At 37.9% G+C, this 18,601-nt stretch overlaps 1 protein-coding gene across 1 annotated transcript in view; it reads right to left on the reverse strand.

Annotated features, from left to right (window-relative positions):
- Window positions 1-16,848, reverse strand: part of LOC128746302 (uncharacterized) — a gene marked incomplete at its 5' end in the record, with an annotated part of 88,754 nt that extends 71,906 nt beyond the window's left edge. Inside the window, 6 exon segments of the mRNA XM_053843351.1 lie at window positions 4,368-4,816; window positions 4,875-5,073; window positions 5,134-5,346; window positions 5,404-6,603; window positions 6,714-6,781; window positions 16,244-16,848. Of these exon segments, the coding sequence (XP_053699326.1) occupies window positions 4,368-4,816; window positions 4,875-5,073; window positions 5,134-5,346; window positions 5,404-6,603; window positions 6,714-6,781; window positions 16,244-16,848 (2,734 nt within the window).
- Between the last annotated feature and the right edge of the window lie 1,753 nt (window positions 16,849-18,601).

The raw sequence follows: 18,601 nt of genomic DNA on the forward strand, positions 1-18,601 counted from the left end.
CATTGGCGTTTGGCGGTGGCTTCTCTGGCGAATCGCGCCAGCCGGCGCGCGGCAATGGCTCCGGATGGTATGGCGTTGGCTCGTCTCAAGCTCGGTATGTGGAACTGTGTTCTTGTTTTCAGCGTTCGTGCCGCCACCGTCATCGACTGGATGACTGCCGACGGCATGTGGAACGTAAATCTGGTGGAAATAATTCATTCAATATTCATAAACTGTATTCTGTTGAGCTTCGTTAAAGAATGGTGCTTGCTCGCCGCCGTAGGCTGCTGCCACCGCGGGAAGGGGAGGACGGCGGGAGAGACGTCTAGTGAGAGCTATGCTCTCACTCGCTTTATTGCTTAAATTACGCCGATGGTCTTTATCAGTTGAGAAATGATGGTATTTTACGACTTTGGAGGAAAAACTTTTACTATATGCGGATCGGTTTGATATGCACAAAAAAGATGGGTTAGAACAAGTTTTGCCGGAAGCCACCCCAGCCCTGGATTTGGAGAAGGGACTGATTTTTTTTTCGTTTTCTTCGTCGAAAACTTTCACCCCACAGCTGTGAAATGGTTACACCAAATCCGTAAGATACAGAAATCTGTTTCCATATAAACGAGAATGTAGTGACAACTTTATTTTTTATTAGTGCTTCATGGCACATGAGTACATCAGTACATATTTTATTTGTGCATTAACATGATTGTGTTTTAAAACACTCCACAGTAGTCCAAAAGGGCGAAAAGTGGAACTTTTTTCCTAGTGTCTTTTGCTTTCATTTTAACACTTATGGTCTTCAGCACTTTTCTTCGTATAAATATCGCCCTTAATCTAAAACTGTCAAAAGTTAGTCATCGCTTACTATAGGAAAATAAAAAAAACTTTTTTGTATTAGGAAATATAGACATAGTTTCTTCGGCAATGCTTTAAATAATGTAAAACAAGCAACTTTGCTGAAGAAATAAAATTTCTATCTTTATCGAGTGTTGAACTATAGGGCATTGTCTTTAAAACTTCTTTAAAAACTGGTTTTTCATACTTAGCTTTACTTAGTTGCATTTTACAAGAATACAATGTTCTAGGCAATTATCGAAGCACTCAAAATACACGTTTTTGCAGAAGACCGCAAACGAGCCCTTGGGGTAAAATGGGGCAAGCGGATTTATGAAATCAGCGCTTCATCTTAAAGCTTAAATCGAGTACTATAAACTTGTATGGGTTTCGCTTCTCCCCAACCACTCAAGTGTTTCGCGTTCGCTATAGGCTCGATACACGTCCATTCTTTTGTGTTAGTTGATAGACACATGGTTTCTTCAGCAAAGTTATAGAAAATATAAAGGCAAACAACTTTGCTAAAGAAATCACATATCTTTCACTATCGAGTGCAGAGCCATAGAGCATTTTCTTTAGAAATTCTTTAGAAATTAGTTTTTCATACTTAGCTTATGTTGGTTGCATTTTACAAGAGTACATAGTTCTAGGCGATGTTTGAAGGACTCAAAACAAATGTTTTTGCAGAAGGTTGCAAATCTCTACGATCTTTCCTTACAAAGTTCGTTACCTTACAACTTCGTAGCCGTATCAGATAAGTGTCAGAGCAGACTCAAAATAAGTTCAGAGTATTTTCTTCGCAGGTACTAAATAGGTTTGGCGCAGTTTCTTAGCAGTTTAAGATACCCTTAAACAACCATGAAACGAATTTTAGACCAATTGCATAATAGTTTCAAGCCCTTTTAGACTACTCTCTTTCAGATTATTTAGCAGTGTCTGAGCGAGGACTGTTTCGATCAGTTTTAAACAGTTTCAGACCACATTCAGAATGATTTCTATGCAACTTAAAGGCGTCTACAGAATTTCTAAGTTTCAAAGGATTTTCTTAGCAGTTCCAAGGCAGAATCTCGGCAGTTTTACAACTGCTTCAGACTAGTCTTAGAATTGCTTTAGAATAGTTTCAGAGCAGTTTTACAAATTTTCCGAATAGCATTAAAGCAGACTCAAAACAGTTACTGAACAACTTCAGAACAGTTTCAGTGCTGTTTTAGAGCACCCACTTGCTGAGTATCCTTGTAGCAATCAGACAAATTTCTGAACAGTTTCTGAACGGATTCAGAGTTTTTTCACAGTTCTAGATTAACTTGAACCAGACGTCCCAAGTAACAATGTCAGTTTTATTGCACTCTTATATTTAACTAGTTGTAGCCCGCGTGCATCGCCTCGCGTCTAACTGAGAGCAAATCGGAGGTACGCTACGTAACGTTAACGCTATGTAAGTCAATGAGGTGCAACCATGATACTTTTGCTCGTCTTGAATGCAATCTGGTATGATTGGTTTGAGTCTTTGCTTAATGTGGGCGATTGTTACCACGAAAATATATTGCATCCCTCGTTTTGGCCACAGACCAGGCTCTTATATATATATAGATGGTATTTATGTCCCATTTTGGTCACTAAGATCATCATAGGACTGTAATAAAACCTTTAATGTTATTAGGGGTTACAACAATTGCATAGTAGCTCCAGCCCAAGTAACAATAAAAGTTTTATTGTACTCTTATTGCAGTTTTAGTCATAAAAATCTTCATGAGAGTGCCAAGAAGTTCTAAAACTGCCGAGACTTTGCCTTGAAACTGCCCAGAAACTGCTCTAAAAATTTTCTTGCAGATAGATGCCTCTGAATTCCTTAGAAGTCGTTCTTCCAAGCTAAACACATTGTCAGGACTGTTCAGGATCTGATTAGTTTAAGAGTGATTGTTGAGTAATTTTATGGCACTTTGAAAAGTTTTAAAGCATATAACTGTTTCAAAGCAGCTTTAGAGCCGTTTCATAGCAGCTTCCGAACAGGTTTTGAGGAGTTTTATTTTAGAATAATTTTAGAATAGTGTGTGAGCACTTAAATATGAATTCTAAGCGGTTTTAAATAAATTTAAAAACTGCTTCTGGGCAGTTTGGGGTCTGTATTGGGATTATTAAAAAGGGAATATTAAAAGGGGCACTTTCATAGCAGTTTCTTAGCTGTTTCAGAGCAATTCCTAAGAACGGATTCTGAGTAGCTTCAGAGCAGCTTCAGCGAAGTTTCGAAACAGTTTCTGAGTAATTTTATAACGCTTTCTTAGAAGTTTCAGAGCAATTTCTGCTCAGTATTAATCAAATTTTATACCAGTTTCAGGCCTATTTCAGATTATTTTAAAAGCAAGTTCTCAACAGATTCAGAACTGTTTCAGATCAGTTTCTGAATGGTTTCAGCGTAGTTTTAGAACAATTTTAAAGCACCTACAGAAGAGTTTCAAAGCATTTTCTGCATAGTTACAGAGCAATGTCTGGTGAGATTCAAAACTGTTTTAGAATATTTCCAGAACAATTTTTGAGCAGTTTTTAGGACAGTTTTGTGAGTGGTTTTAGGTTTTTGAGCAGTTTTAGAGCAATTTAAAAGTAGTTTTAACCAAATTTCAGACTAGTTTCAAGACTATTTGTCTTGGTATAGTTGCAGAATAGTTTCAAAATGGTTTACAAACTATTTCAGGTTATTTTCAGAGGAATTTCAGAACAGTTTCAGTACAGTTTCAATGCAGTTTCAGAACAACTTCCCGGCTGTTTCAAAGCAGTTTCAGAGCAGTTTTATAGCAGTTTCAGAGTAGTTTTAACCCAGTTTTGGACTAACTACGGAGTAGCTCTGGAGTAGACTCAGAGTAGTCTCAGAGTTAGTTTACCAGTAAAGTAGTTTAACAGTAGTTTTTAAACAGTTTGGGAACAGTTTAAGAGTGGATTCAGATTATCTTCTGACTAGTTGCTCCATTTTCACAGCATTTGTACTGCTCTTGTATGCTATTTTTGTTATTATTGTGCCAGCTTGATGTAATTTTATTGCTCAAGGTTTTAAATATTTTTCATAAGTCCATAACTAAAAAAACGTTCAAAATTGGAATAAATTCTAAAATTCTTCGAATTTGAAGAAGCCCAAACTATATTAGTGTCCCATCTATGATCCTAGAAAAAAGCGAGTGAATAGTCATCTTTTTTAGCTGAAAAGGACTTAACCAATAAGCAAAGAATTGTCGTTTAACAATTTAAATTTCTATCATAAAATCGGGAATAGCATTTAGTTTCATGGTCGACGAAAGTTACACATTGTATGGTGCTGAGCTGCCATATTCTGCGATAGTGTTGAGTGCTTTCTTGTTCTTTAAAAAAAAGTCGTACACACTTCAGCAGTAGAAAATAAATATTAACACACACACACAGTTTGAGGTAAGAAACATCCAAGTGAAAGTAGATAGACCTAACAAGTTTGCCACGCATGGATAGTTCTGAGTAGTACGGAGTAATCAGGTGAAGAAATTTAAAATACTTTTAACGAAAAACAAAAAACTACAAGGATCTCAACTCACCATTTTCCATGGCAACCTTGGCCTTGTAACCGCCAAAGTGGTTCGAGTAGTCGGAAACGAAGCGCAACCCGAGCAGCGGTCCCTGGCTGACGTGCCGAAGCAGTTTCAGCTTCGAGCTCCAATCACCGCAAACCTTACGCGGCACCCGACCGGAGTTCATGTCCGGCGGTGGAATTCGCAGATCGTAGCCTGGGTCGTCCGGCTGAAGGATCAGGCTCGGTGCTTTGGCGCTGGCAAAATTGGAAAGCAACCGATCGCCGTTCGCGTCATCGTTCGCAAAAGCCGGATTCGACTTCCGACGGCGGATGAAAAACCTACTGGAACTGTGTCGGGGGTTTCGGGTCTGGAAGAGAGGACCCGCCGCGGCATACGGTCGTGAACCTGCTTTCGTGTACGGCGCGGAGTGGTTTCCAGTGGGTTCCATTATTTGAAGGTAGTCGTAGGTACATCTGTGAATTGATCGGTTTTAGTCATTGAAAGTTAAGTTAGGGTGCATCGCAGACTTACAAAGGTTCACTTTCGAGTACCAGTTCTTCAAAATCTAGCACTATCCGATATCCAGGAGGTGCGGTGATGGCAGTTAAACAGTTTGCGTTGTCCGGATAGGGTCTTGGAAAACCCGGACTCCAAATGGTTGCTTTCGGTTGATCCACGCTCAGTTTGATCGTTTTGTTGCAATCATCGTGCCAGGTTTTTTCAAAGATTTCTGAGAAATAGTAATTTCTTCTTCAATTAAAAACTCTTCGGCATAAGGCCCGGAAATTACCTTCCACTAGAATCCGCTCACAGAGAAAATAGTTCCTCGTCTCACAGTCCCGATCGTTCCACATATAGGACGAAACCAGTGGAGTGGCAGTTGTAGAAGCGCCCGGAGGCGTTTGAAAATGTCGTCAAATCTCCACGCAGTCCTGCCCACTCAGACCATCATCATTGGGCTGCCGATTGTAGTTGCCCTGTTGAATCCAGCCGGGAAACCAATCTGAAGAAATCAAGAATTAAAGCAAATCACAGATTTCAACTTTTCTTCCAAACTTACTAGAATACAAAAACGGTAGATTATCACTCCACCGGAAGTCCCCTTCCAGCGTCCGATCGGATGCTCCGATCCAGTACGCGTTGCCGTCCTTATAGCTAGGGCTTTTGAGCAGTAATTGATCGGCCAGCTTCTGATCCACCACGGAGCGGATCGACGCCAAATGTCCCCCAAGTCGGTTGCATTCTTGCTCGGCTTCAACCCATTTGAGCTGCCTGTTTGCGAACGCTGCTACGCAAAACTGACCGCTCGCTATCCATCCGAAGGCACATTGTGAGACTACATTCTCGATCGGATGGGCATCATACTCGATCAGTAATGACGGTACGTTTCTATCACTACTACTACTACTACCACTAACGTTGGTTACCGAACTTTCCAAACCCGCCAGTAAGGCGTACTTACTGACATGAATCACTACACTATTATCACTTGAAAGTAACGTATAGACTGTCGGTACACTGTAACCCGAAACACAACGAATCCATCGATTCTGCGGTTGCTCGTACACTTCAACTCGCAGCCCGCTAAAGCACTGCGACCCTAAGCTGTCACCCTGCGGAACACCTAAATCTATTTGTTCGTGTTTAATCGCAGAAGTACCCTCCATCTCCAAATCCACCCCACCATTTGCAACCAGTCTGAACGCAATCCGATTGCCGAACGGCAAGTGTACCCTAAAATGGCAGTCCAGACCGCGAAGCGGTCTCAGCAGCACCGAGCTGTTCCTATCGCTAATCGTTACATTGTAACAATAATCCACTAGCCTAAAGTTAAAACTGAACACCGGTCGGTTATGCACCACCACGATCGTGCTGCGATGCTTCTGAAAGTGAAACGTCCGATCACGTTTGGGCAGTTCTTCTAGCTTTCCGCACAGAAAGTGCCCTTCTTCTTCTGCACTTTCACCACCACCACCACCACCACTAGTGCTGTCCGCACTAATGGCATTCTGGTTCTGGTTGTGGTTGTTGCTGTTGTCGCGTCCATCTGCACTACCGCCAGCGATGGGCTCGACGAACCTCAGGTACCCACCGTCCGCACGGCAGGGAATGTTGAGCCTAGTCAGTTGTACCACCAGCCCCGGCGGCAGCTGCTGATCATCCAGCCGGGCGGGGAAACCTATTCTACAGTTGTCATACTCCGACGGTAGCTTGCTAGAATCTAGAGAACCCGAGTTTTCCTTAAGTAGAAAATTGCATTCTGTAATTTGGGAACAGAAAAAAAAATGGTTATTGAAGTTTATTCTCTAATCAACAGATGCTCGAAAAAAAAGAACAACTAAAAATAGACCTCCCCCATCGGCTACCTACCTTTCAAAAGCACCATTCGGTAATTCAGTTCGTAAACGGTATGGCTAGTCATCGTACGGTACAGGACCCTGGAAGGAAAAACCACAAAACGAAAAGAGTCACGTTATTGTAGTAGCAGTAGTGGCATGCGAAAAGTTGGAAAACTAATTTTAACTTGAATAGACGGGGTTCAGTTTACACTTTCCGTTTCCCAGCGGAAGTGGAAAACGTGGCTGGCTGCATGGATGTGTGAAACAAACAACATCGGCTAGCATCAGCTGGGGTGGAAAAATCTTCGTCTATAAAACACATTTTACACGGTCAATGTGGGTAAACTTCTCTCGTGTCCCTTCGTGCTTTACGATGTACATTTTTCTTCCCACGATTTCTGGAGCAGGGAAACCATATTGCCATTGTTTCTTGGTCTGTGGTAAATCGTATTGATCCAATTTTGTGAGATGCTAGCTTAATGCATTATTCGCTTGTCAAAAACAATTTAAAGTGAAATTAATTCAGAAGTGTGTGGGTGATTTCTTCCACATAAAATTCAATATGTTTTTCAAAACAAAAACACAAAATCATAACAAAGACAACAAAAAGATAAAATGAAAACAGTGAACAGCAAAACGGTTAAAACTAAGAAAATATCGGTGAAAAAAATCTGAAATATGAAGAATACGGAGGCAGCAAATAAAATTTACTCTATACTTTTACTTTACTATTCTCTGATTCCTAAAAAAATAGAAAAAATAGACAGAAAATAGAGAATTACGAATGAAACAAAAAAAGAAAAAAAAATATACGAATCAGAAAAACAGCGAAAGTAGAACAAAACAATAAAACAAAGAAAACTAATAAAAACAGAGAAAATAGAAAAAAGAATACAGAGCAGAGAGAAAATAAATATAATCAAGAAAGCTTGAATACAGACAACTAAGTCAGAAAGTCAGCTAAGAAAACAACATAAACAAAGTACATTAAACCAAGAGAGAAAAGAACAACAGAAAAGAGTAGATGAAGCATAGAACAAAGAGGATACAAAGATATAAAGAAGATAAAGACGGAAATAAAATAAAGAAAATAAAGAAAACAAAGAAAACAAAGAGAAAAAATACTAAGGAAGCAATTAAATCTGAGAAAAAGTAGTCATATAATATAAAAAAAGGAAAAACGAAAAAAGGCAGAAAAATTACGAAAGAGACCCATCAAGGTATCAGAGAAAAATAAAACGAAGAAAATACAGAGAAAAAAGGATAAAGTAAAAGCACAGATAGCAGATAAAACAGATAAACGTGGACTATAGAAGACTAATGTTCTAACAATTATAACCACACGGTTAAAACAACAGTTTATATAGAGGAAATTCATTATTTCGAGCAAAAAAAACAGAGAAATACAAAACAGAACACAGCGAAAAAAAACGAATATTGTAGGAAAATAACAAACCCGGGAAAGATACAGAAATTAACAACAACAACAGTTATATAAATGAAATATAGAGAACAAAAAATAAAATATACAGAGAAATCAAAAGACCAGAAAAGAGGTAAATTAAGGAAGATAAAAAGAATAGAAAACAAAAAAATATGAAAAAATTCATGGAATAAAAATATAGAAAACAAAACTACACAGAAAACAAACAAGCTAACACAGAGAACATCGGGTGTAAATTACAGAGAGAGCTCATTTTCCACATCTCAAAACAGAAACAGTTAAAATGAATAACACATATAAAACAAAGAAAACATATGACACACATAATACAGGGTACAGGATAGAACAGAGGAGCTCCAAAATTTGTTTTTCATGTTTTCTTGATATCCTTTTATTTTGTTAACTCCTCAATTAAAATAAAATTTAAAAATAGACAATACTATGTATATTACGAATTACGAATTAAGGGGGCATAGTACTTTTTACACCATATTTATAGCCTTATTTCAAATATTTTTTTCTCGATAACGCGAAAACCGAATCGATTCGGGTTTTTTGCATTCTAAACATTGCATTTTATACTAATATTTACAATTTTGTTTGCATGTGTGAACGTCTTCCCCTCTCCCCTACGGCTCCTTGAACATGATCATTCGAAAAAAACATGATTTGCGGTACCATGGATTGGCGCTGGGGGTCTTATCCGAATTGAAAAATTCCAAAACGACATGAAAGTATATTAAATTATTTGGTGTTTGACTCATCCTTTTTTTAAAATTCGAACACATAACAAAATGGCGGACATTCAAACATAAAAGTAAGGTTTTTAGTCGAAAAAATTGACTTTAAACATTTCTAAAAAATACAAAAATTGAAATATCGAAAAAAGGATGGGTCAAACACTAGATAATTTTGTTGGCTTTGAAACAAAAAAAGAATCATGAGAATTGCTCGAGCCGTTCTAGAGATATTTATGGTACCGACTTTCAAAACGTGGTTTAGAGAAAAACGACGTTGAAGATTTTATTCGTTGTGTAATCGCTCCCGACATGCGCGGTACAAATGGCTGTAACTTTGTAAATTTTTGGAATTCATCGAAATGACTTGAAATACATATGGTCCAAATGTCAATCTTCCGAAATAATCAATAAAAAAAATCGATTTTTTTAAGTTGAAAAAGTACTATGCCCCCTTAAAACAAAAGTGAGGACAATCAAGGAAAACAAATAAAACATAATCTGGAATACGGACAAATACAGTCAACTAAGAAAAGAAAACATGCAAGAAACAGGGAAAAACATAAAAAAGCAAAGGTAGAAGACAAAGAGCTTGAAGAGGAAAAAGATTACAAAAAAGATTACAAAAAAGACAGAAATAGAAACAGAACATTAAAGAAAGAAAAATAATGTAACTAGAGAAAAAAGAGAATATTAAAACGAAAAATAGAAAAGGAAATAGCAAAAAAATATTCAAAAACAAAACTAGTCAAGGCATCAGAAAAAAATAGAAAATACAGCAAAAAATAGAGAACAGAAATAAAACTGAAAAACCAAAAATAGTACAGGCAAAGAAAACATATCAACGAGAACTAGGAAAGACTGCCGTTACAATGATAAATATTTAGTGGAAATAAAACAGACTGCAGAAAAAATGCCAATAAATAAATGCAGAAAACAAAAATAAACGCGATATCAACGAAAATGAAGAAACCTAAGAAAACATACAGCACAAACAGCGAAAACAATAAAACGAATATTGCAACAAAACCAAACCGGAAAAATACGAAAACTAGCAAAAACAAAACGATTAAAACATGGATGGCAAAAAATATAATAAGGCCATTGCAAATTATTTTTGAAGTTTTTGTCTTTTCGTATTTTTTTGCATGGAAAATAATAACAGATATATAAAAAGCAAGGATAGATTTCACGTTTAAAATTTAAATAAAAATACCAGAAAAGCAAGTTTTTTTGCTCAATTAAAAAAATCACTTTGTTTTTTTTCGCCCCCATCTTCAGTTGGCCAACACCGGAAGGACAAAAACTTTTTTAAATATTTGTAATGGCCTAACTACAAGAAAAATTTACAAGAAAGAGAAGACCTGGAAGAAGGAAAGCAAATAGAGAAATCACAGGAAACAGCGAATACAAGACAAACTCATAAAACCACCCGGGAAAATTAAGAAAATAAAAATAACAGACAAAACAAACAAAGCAAGAAAAGTAAACAAGAACAAGGAAACTTCACTCAAGGAAAGCGACGAAACAGATGGAAAGAAAACCACAAAGGTGGCAAAATACGGAAATCATTTTAGCTGATGATCCTAGAATGCAGGAAACAGAAAATACAACAGTCCGAGAAAAAAACAAAAAAACACATCAAACAAGGTAAATACAAGCAACAAAGTTACATCCATGAAAGAAATTAAAAACACAGAAAATAGTACAAAAGGAAAGAAATAGAGCAGAGTAAACTGACAATCCAAAAGTAAGACCATTACAAATATTTTATAAAGTTTTTGTCCTAACAATGTAAATTTTTTAATCGAACAAAAAAACATGGATTTTAAGAATTTTTATTTAAGGTTTAAACGTGAAAACCGAATCTATTCTTGCTTATAATATATACGTTATTATTTACTATGCAAAAATATACGAAAAATGACAAAAACGAAGGAAACTTTTTTTTTGGACGATTTTCGGAAATTCCATTGTTCGAATCTCCATTTCTGTTTCGTGCTAGAAGCGTTAATTCAACTCGGACCCATTTTTCGAGTTTTTCAGATTGTAGAGCCCACAGCATTGATTTTATAAAAAGAAATTTGACTCATATCCTACAAATTATTTTTTTGCCCCCCGATTTTTCAAGCCAATTTCCAAGGGGGGGGGGGGGGGTGACAAAAACTTTAAATATGATTTGCAATGGCCTAAATGGCAACAAAAACGCAAAGTGTGTACAACCAAACAGGGGAGCAGGAAAGCAAAAATACAGTGAAACGTCTTCGTTCCAAATCCAAAAACAAAGAACAACTTAAAGAGAAAATACAGAAAAGTAGTATACATTCATGAACAAAGAAAAAAAGAAAGCAAAGTAAAAACAGACAATATCCAGTAAACAAAGAGAGCAAAGAAATATATAACAGTTTGATTAAGTGTTTTCTAAAAAAACACAGATGAAAAATCAAATCTATACCTATAAAAATGGATTTCTGTCTGTCTGCCCATATGTTCCTTATAGAATCGTAAACTACTGACCCGATCGGCGTGAAAATTTGCATATAGTGGTTTTTGGGGCCAGGGAAGGTTCTTATGCTGGTTAGAGATCCTTCCCCCTCATTTAGAGGGGGCTCCCATATAAATGAAACACAAATTTCTGCATAACTCGAGAACTAATCAAACGAATGGAACTAAATTTGGCATGTGATGGTTTTTTGAGACAGGATTTTTTTCTATGGTGTATTAGGACCCCTCCCCACTTTAGGAGGGGGGGCTCCTATACAAATTAAATATAAATTTACTCATAACTCGCGAACTAATTAATCAAATGGAACTAAATTTGGCATGTGGGTGTTTTGGAGGCATGAAAAAGAAGACAAAATTTTATTTTTTCAGGCATCTTTTCTTCTTCTTTTTCGTTTTTCTCTGTATTTTGTTTACGAAACTCAAAAGTTATAAAAGTCTTCGCCAAGCTACTACCAGCAAAACAAAAAAAAGTTGATTCCAGTACATTGTGTAGTTTCTGAGAAAAAGGTACATAAAGTTTGAAAATCGTGGTTTTCCAGGAGCGGCGGTTTATTCCGCCGAAGTTGTTCCACGCCGCACTGGAATGCTTATGTGTATGATCGTTTTTCGGCCACTTCCCGTGGCCGGATCATTACAAATTTAGTATCAAAATAAGCGGAAAAAACTGCAGAATCAAATCTGAAATAAAAAATAATGATTTTTTCAAAATTTTTGGTCGTTCATGTCCCCTTTATTTAATCTCAGCTATTATCCGTTTCTGTGTGAAACTAACGGAAAGCGAGAATGAACCAAAAGAATAAAAAATAAACATGTAAGGAAATTATACATGTATGAGCGAACGCTTGAACAACCAACGAATACAACATCTCAGTAAAGTTGAGGAAAAATTAACATTTGAGAGTATTGCATGAGAGCAATTATACGCTTAACTTTTCCCAGAGCCCGTTTTCTGCATTTATTCGTTAAATACTGACATTCAATGAAGCAAACAAAATGATAACAGAAGATGAAAAATTGAAAAGAAAATGAAAAAAAAACATGAAATGAGCAAAACCTGAAAACAAATAAAACAAATAAAACTAATAAAAATAATAAGACAGAGCTAATTCACAAAGCAAAAAAGATAAATTGATGAACATAAAGAAACTGTAAAACAACGAAAAAATTGAAAAAAAGTGAAGTCAGAATCACATATAACAGAGAAGGAACGTGTAAAACAACAAAGCTAAAGAAATGGAAGCGGAAATAGCAAAACTAAAAACAAGCAGAACAAAAAATAACAGTGAAAGCGAAAGTCGCAGAAAAAATTAAGAAAATGCAAGAGCAAAGGAAATACGTAAAGTGCATTAACCCGAATCATCCCAATGATGCCATATGGCATCACTTGACAAATTTTATACTTTTCGCTATAAAATGAAAACGAATCGCTATTTCCATAATTTGGCAACACCATTTTGAAGGCAAATAGATATAGTTAGACAAGAAATATCACAGTATTTAAGCTCTGTACTTTGATGCAATAGCATTTCAAAGTTGAAAATTTGCCTGATTTTGCGGGGTAATTCTGGGTTGATTCGGGGTAAACATATTAAACCGAGAAGATAGAGAAATAAAACCAGCAGCAAAACTTAGAAAATATAGATAATACATTGAAAAAGAGGAAACAACAGAAAAGAAAATGGAATTACCAAATAGAACTGAGAAAAAAAGAAGAGCGAAAATGGATTAAACGGATGAAACAAAGCACACAGAAAATAGAAATGGGGAAACAAAGAGAAGGGTATATATAGAACTGGTTTATTATTATATTGCTAAAGCTTATGTTGACCATTTGGTTTTCTAGGAATAGAGTAGAGAAGTGGTTGAACAAAAACTGCTTTGTTTATTTCCGGTTTTATCCTTACAGAACTGGACACCGGACAGGAAAACCTTTCTCATCTCTAGCTTTCCCATAGTTGCAAAATATCAGCTGTTAGTGAATCAATGCTCAAGTTAGAATATACTTTTCTCAAAAATATCTTTTTTCTCGGGTTGTCCAACTGGTCGCTTAATAGCATATAAAACTCTGCGCTGGGCCCTTTTGTGATGTCAACAAAGTGTCAGGGAGATCAGGGAGGCGTTCCGGCCTAGCGCGGACTCCACGAACTGACTCTAAGATCTCTCTGCCAAAGGCCGGAATGTCATATTTTAAATATAATGATGATGATGACGATGATGATAATGATGAGAAGAAAAATGATAGATCGAATTTGTAAATGTGCTTTGCCCTGGACTTTTTGTACTACTTGACTTGTAAAATGTAGTATGGCGAAGAAGTGGAGGATGCGTCAGCCCCACCTAACACCGGTCCTCAACCGCGCGCCCACTGTCAACTTTCCAACACAAACAACCACAAATGAACTAATAGAAAAGACAAATTTCGGAGCACCAGTGGTTATCAACTTATCAGAGCAAATTCAATCTTTCACCCTCCCAGCATTTATGCACTGCAGAGGCAGATACAAAGTAAATTGAGCGCAGCACAGCCTGGACGTTCGCGGTAGTCAACAAAAGCTTTAAAAAATAGAGTCGCACCCGCCTCCCAAGCAACGAGATCAAAGAGCTAGTGCAGTATTTATAACGGAAATCCGTTGCCAAACCCTGAAAAATGACAGCCAGAAACACTATTATCGCGAATAAAATGTAATACAGTAATGTTCCGATTTTGTCAACTCCATGTTAAATTTTGGGCTGACAAAATCGGGAAAATATTTTTTTCGATTTTTTTTTAAATTTAAGACTTAAGACCTTGCAATATCGAAGACTTCTACTAAAAATTAAATTTTAACTCTCAACTGGTCAACCGAAAGCTCAATCAACCGGGCACAGCACTCTGGTCCAGAACCTTTTTTTGTGCGCAATTGCTTTGAGCGGGAAAACTTGGTTTTAGGCTTATGGAACCTTTGGAAGAGCTTCTTAAAATTAAAAGTTCTATCGTCCAGCGAAATTTAAATTTTGATTAATCCCCCTAAAAATGCAATAAAAAATTTATTCTTCCTCAGTTTCAGTATAACACATTGATCTGTTCTGCAAAGTTTTACAGTATATTATTACAAGAAATTTTGCTAAAGATAGTAACCTTCTATCTCTTCAGTAAATATTGAAAAATGTTGAATCTTTAAAACCAGTTTTTCTGTTTTAACTGTTTTTGTAGTTATTGTATGACTTTTTTTTAGTTTTACAAAGTTGTGCAAATAGTAAAAATACACTAGATTTCTGAATATAGTATACCTCTATCTTTGGTTTTTTAGAAACTGTAGAACTTTTACTATAAAAATACTCCCATTTTGACACCGAATTACTCGCAAGAAGGCATCATTTTATTCAAAAACTCTTCTTAGGGAATCAGCATAGTTTCATGTAGACTGAAAAGTTTTATATGTTTCATGTTTAAAAGCACAAAAGTTAAACCAAATTTATAAGCTGACAAAATCGGGAGCTGACAAAATCGGGAGCTGACAAAATCGGAACATTACTGTATAGGGTACTTTTGTCGAAAATACCAAAATAAAAACGCTACGGTTCTTTGTCTTGTTTAGAAGTTTGCTTCCAAATAAATTTCCCTTACGAAATAAACTGGAATCGAATTCTTCATCAAAAGTGTAAGGTCATAAGCAGATTTTTGAAGCGATTTGCAAAAACAGAAGAAATAGTTAATATATGAAATCGGCAGAACAAGCGAAGCTTGTGTTGAATTGCTTGTTCGAGAGTAATTTTTGCTATTCAATCTAACTTTCCTAAGAAATATTTAATGATGATATTATCGGTAACGGAAAACAGCTGGATAAATGAGAAATTAGATGGTATTTAACCAATTTCAAGTTTAGAAATAATGCTTGATAGAATTCGAAAACTCTACCACGTACATTCTCCACATGCACAAGGGAGCAACGCTCAATAATACATAAAAAAGTTTTTCGCTTCATCCATTTTATCGACGTGACGCAACCCACCAAACATCATTACCCGAACAGAAAACTACCAGGGATTTGAAACTTTTCATTGTTTGTTTCTTGTTCCGGAATCCGTTCGCGATCCAGTAATCCGATTTTCTGTTCACACTCAGTAATAAAGCGCCCTGGATAGAGGTTAGCTTCCTCAGTGCTAGTATTCGCCTGCATGTAAGAGCATACGAGTGTGTTCTGAAGTTGACTGACCTGCTTGCAAGTCCGACCAATATCGGGTTGATGGGGGGAGGAGGAGAAAATTTATAAACTGAAACAATCAATACGGAAAAGTTATGTCCGGGTTTCCAGTGTGCACAAGTAACACAGGAAAACTCCAACCAAGGAACGATTTCATTGTCGTCGTCCGCCAGTTAATGTGCGCTCGAGTCAAACAAAGCTCTCTAATTGGTTACGATTATGGGTGTCATTATGGGGCGGAAAGATAAATATAAGCACCCCCATTTACGGTGCAATCCGTCCACGTCGTCGTCGTCATCGTCCGGATATGCGTTGAGGGCGACGACGACGACGACGATGGCGAGATATGACCGACTTGCCGTGGCTTGCCACTGTCGTACTAGAGTTGAAGTGACAAAGGATTACATTGTTGTTTTCATAACACAACTCGTTATTTATTGTCCCCTAAAGACGCAATGGCATGCCGGCCGTGAAAGTATGATTCATGGTCTGTGGACAATAATTTCATTACAATATGAAATTAATCTTATCTTGGTTTACACAGCTCCAGTTAATTCATGCCGTTTAAAGACTTTAAAGACTATTTCCAACCGAAAAGGGAACTTTGTTTCAAACTTAAAGCTGAGAACTTTTCGACCAACTACAGTAACAAACAGCGAACAAATTCAAACAAAGAAACCCACAAACCTACCTAAAATGGACAGTTCGGTTTTGCTCCTCGCTGTTACCAACACTTTGGCCGCTAGCACTATTACTACTGCTACTGCTTTTTCCACTATCGCCACCATCGTTATCACGCAGTTCACTGTACACCCCCCGAAGGGCCCTCTCCACCGGTACCGTCCAATTCATGACCATGCGGTCACTGAACACGAGATCCTGCTGCCACACGTTGCTGGGACAGCCGTCCACCAGCTGGTAGGGTCCGCCGTCCAGTTCGTCCGACCCGGGACCGTCCTCGTCGAAGTACGCCGCCACGTTCGGTTGGATCGAATTCCACCGGACGGCGGCGGCGTCCATCCGCGTCTGCCAGAAGCGTTCGTGTTTTCCCCTCCGGTGAGCGTTGGCCCAGTCCGCTTCCAGGTCATCGATCCACGTGCCGCCGGACGGCCGATTGACCGGTATCCTTTCCGGGGGGTTTATTGAATTGGAAAGTTGATTGCTATCTAAAAAGCGCCCCGCCGGCTGGCTGTGGGACCGACGGTCCGCGGCTGACAGCTGCGGTGAGTTCCCGTCCAGCGATTCGATGTAAAAATCACGAATGTCGGCCTGCTGCGGACGGTGCACCTCCACTGCAAAGACAGGAGAAATAAACAAAAATTAGTAGTCAGTTTGACAATTCACAAGAAAACTAATTCTACATTCACAGTGTAAATAAGTCATGTTTTGCTTTTTCGGAAAGTTTCATTATTTCTAGTCAAGCGCCACAAGAAGTCGTCAGTTTAAATGGGCCGTTCCGGAGTTTACGGTCTAACGATGATTGAAGAGCCAAAGGTCACGTCTCGGCGTTAACCTCAATCAAGGATTTCGAGTCGGTCGATTCGGAAATAACACAGTTCGAGTGGAAGTATTGTTTATGGCGAAAGCAAATGGCTTCAGGTTCGTAAATATATAAATATCAATAGCAAGCAATATGTGTGTTTCGGTTTCCACACTGCAAACTGACATCGGAAACAGCAACACGTAGCTCTGCAGTGCTGTGGCGATGCGATGGTGTGGATGGATTGGACAGGAATTGGATCACGCTCCGGTGGGTTCGTTATTGTGCTGAGTTATTTTCCGAGTTGCCACTTCTTGCTGTGCCTCGTTCCGTAACCGATATCGACAGATACGAGTTGTTTAATATAGCTCTAGGTAGGTAGACAGACAGAGAGGTAGAGGTGAGCACAATCTGATTCGAAACTTGTCGAAAATAAAGACATTTGGATTGTTTTATTTATTTTTTTTTCGCATTAAGTCAATGAAATGCACAAATTGATATTGAAAATTGTTTCCGTTGGTTGTGGCATAACTGTTGCCTACTTGGATGGTATTTATATCGAATGCAACAGACGACATCAATACAACGTTAGTTTTTTAATTGGGCTTAAAACGTATTTACTCGGCTTAGGTGCTAAGTTTATGTACACTAGACTACAGCAAACTGCAATTTTGTGAGGAAAACTGAGCATTATGAGACACTTAGAACCGTCGATAAATTTCCTTGTCTACCCAAGACCAGCGAGCAGAGATGAAAAGGAAGCAGTTTGCTGCATCCTCATATCCAAGATGAGTCGTTTAGCCGACACGAAGTGCACCTGAACTGACGACCTTATCTAATGTACGACCTTTGCACTAGAGATGGTCGGGTCTCGGGTTTTCAGACCCGAAACCCGAAAAAAACCCGAACCCGACGGGTTCGGGTCGGGTTCGGGCTTGATACTTTTAGCAGGTGTCGGGTTCGGGTCGGGTCCGGGCTTGGCCAAAAAAAAATATTCGGGTTCGGGTCGGGTTCGGGCTTAGCGAAAAAATTAAGTCCGGGTTTCGGGTTTGGGTAATAAGAAGCCGAACCATCTCCACATTCAGTTCTCGTAAAAGTATTATTTTAACATAATAAAATAAGCAGTACTTTAATGATATTTAGTATGACTCAGATATCAGCTACACTGAACTGGTTGCTTTTTAGACGGTTTAGTGTTTTCAGATTTAGATCGAATTTAGGCCAAAAGTTATATATTCCAGAATTCGCCAGAATTCGTTAGTTGGATCATGTCATAACTGCGCCCAAACAAGTTGGGTGGACTGACAGAAGACTAGAATTGTCTGCTATCATAAATTCTATTCCGATTTCCAAAAAGTTTCGTGCCTTGGAATAGTTGTAAGTTTAGCTGTCTTTAACACACAACATACCGTGCAGCAGAGCTACCACAAATACAGATATTTGTGCATGCATAAATTTGGGACCCATCAATTATTTCAGTTGCTGTGATTTCTGGCTCTACTAATGGTCCTGAATTTTAAAGTACTTCATAAACTATTCATGTTATTTAAAAGATTAGATCGAGAAAAT

Source organism: Sabethes cyaneus, chromosome 1, assembly GCF_943734655.1.
Source record: "Sabethes cyaneus chromosome 1, idSabCyanKW18_F2, whole genome shotgun sequence".
NCBI lineage: Eukaryota > Metazoa > Arthropoda > Insecta > Diptera > Culicidae > Sabethes > Sabethes cyaneus.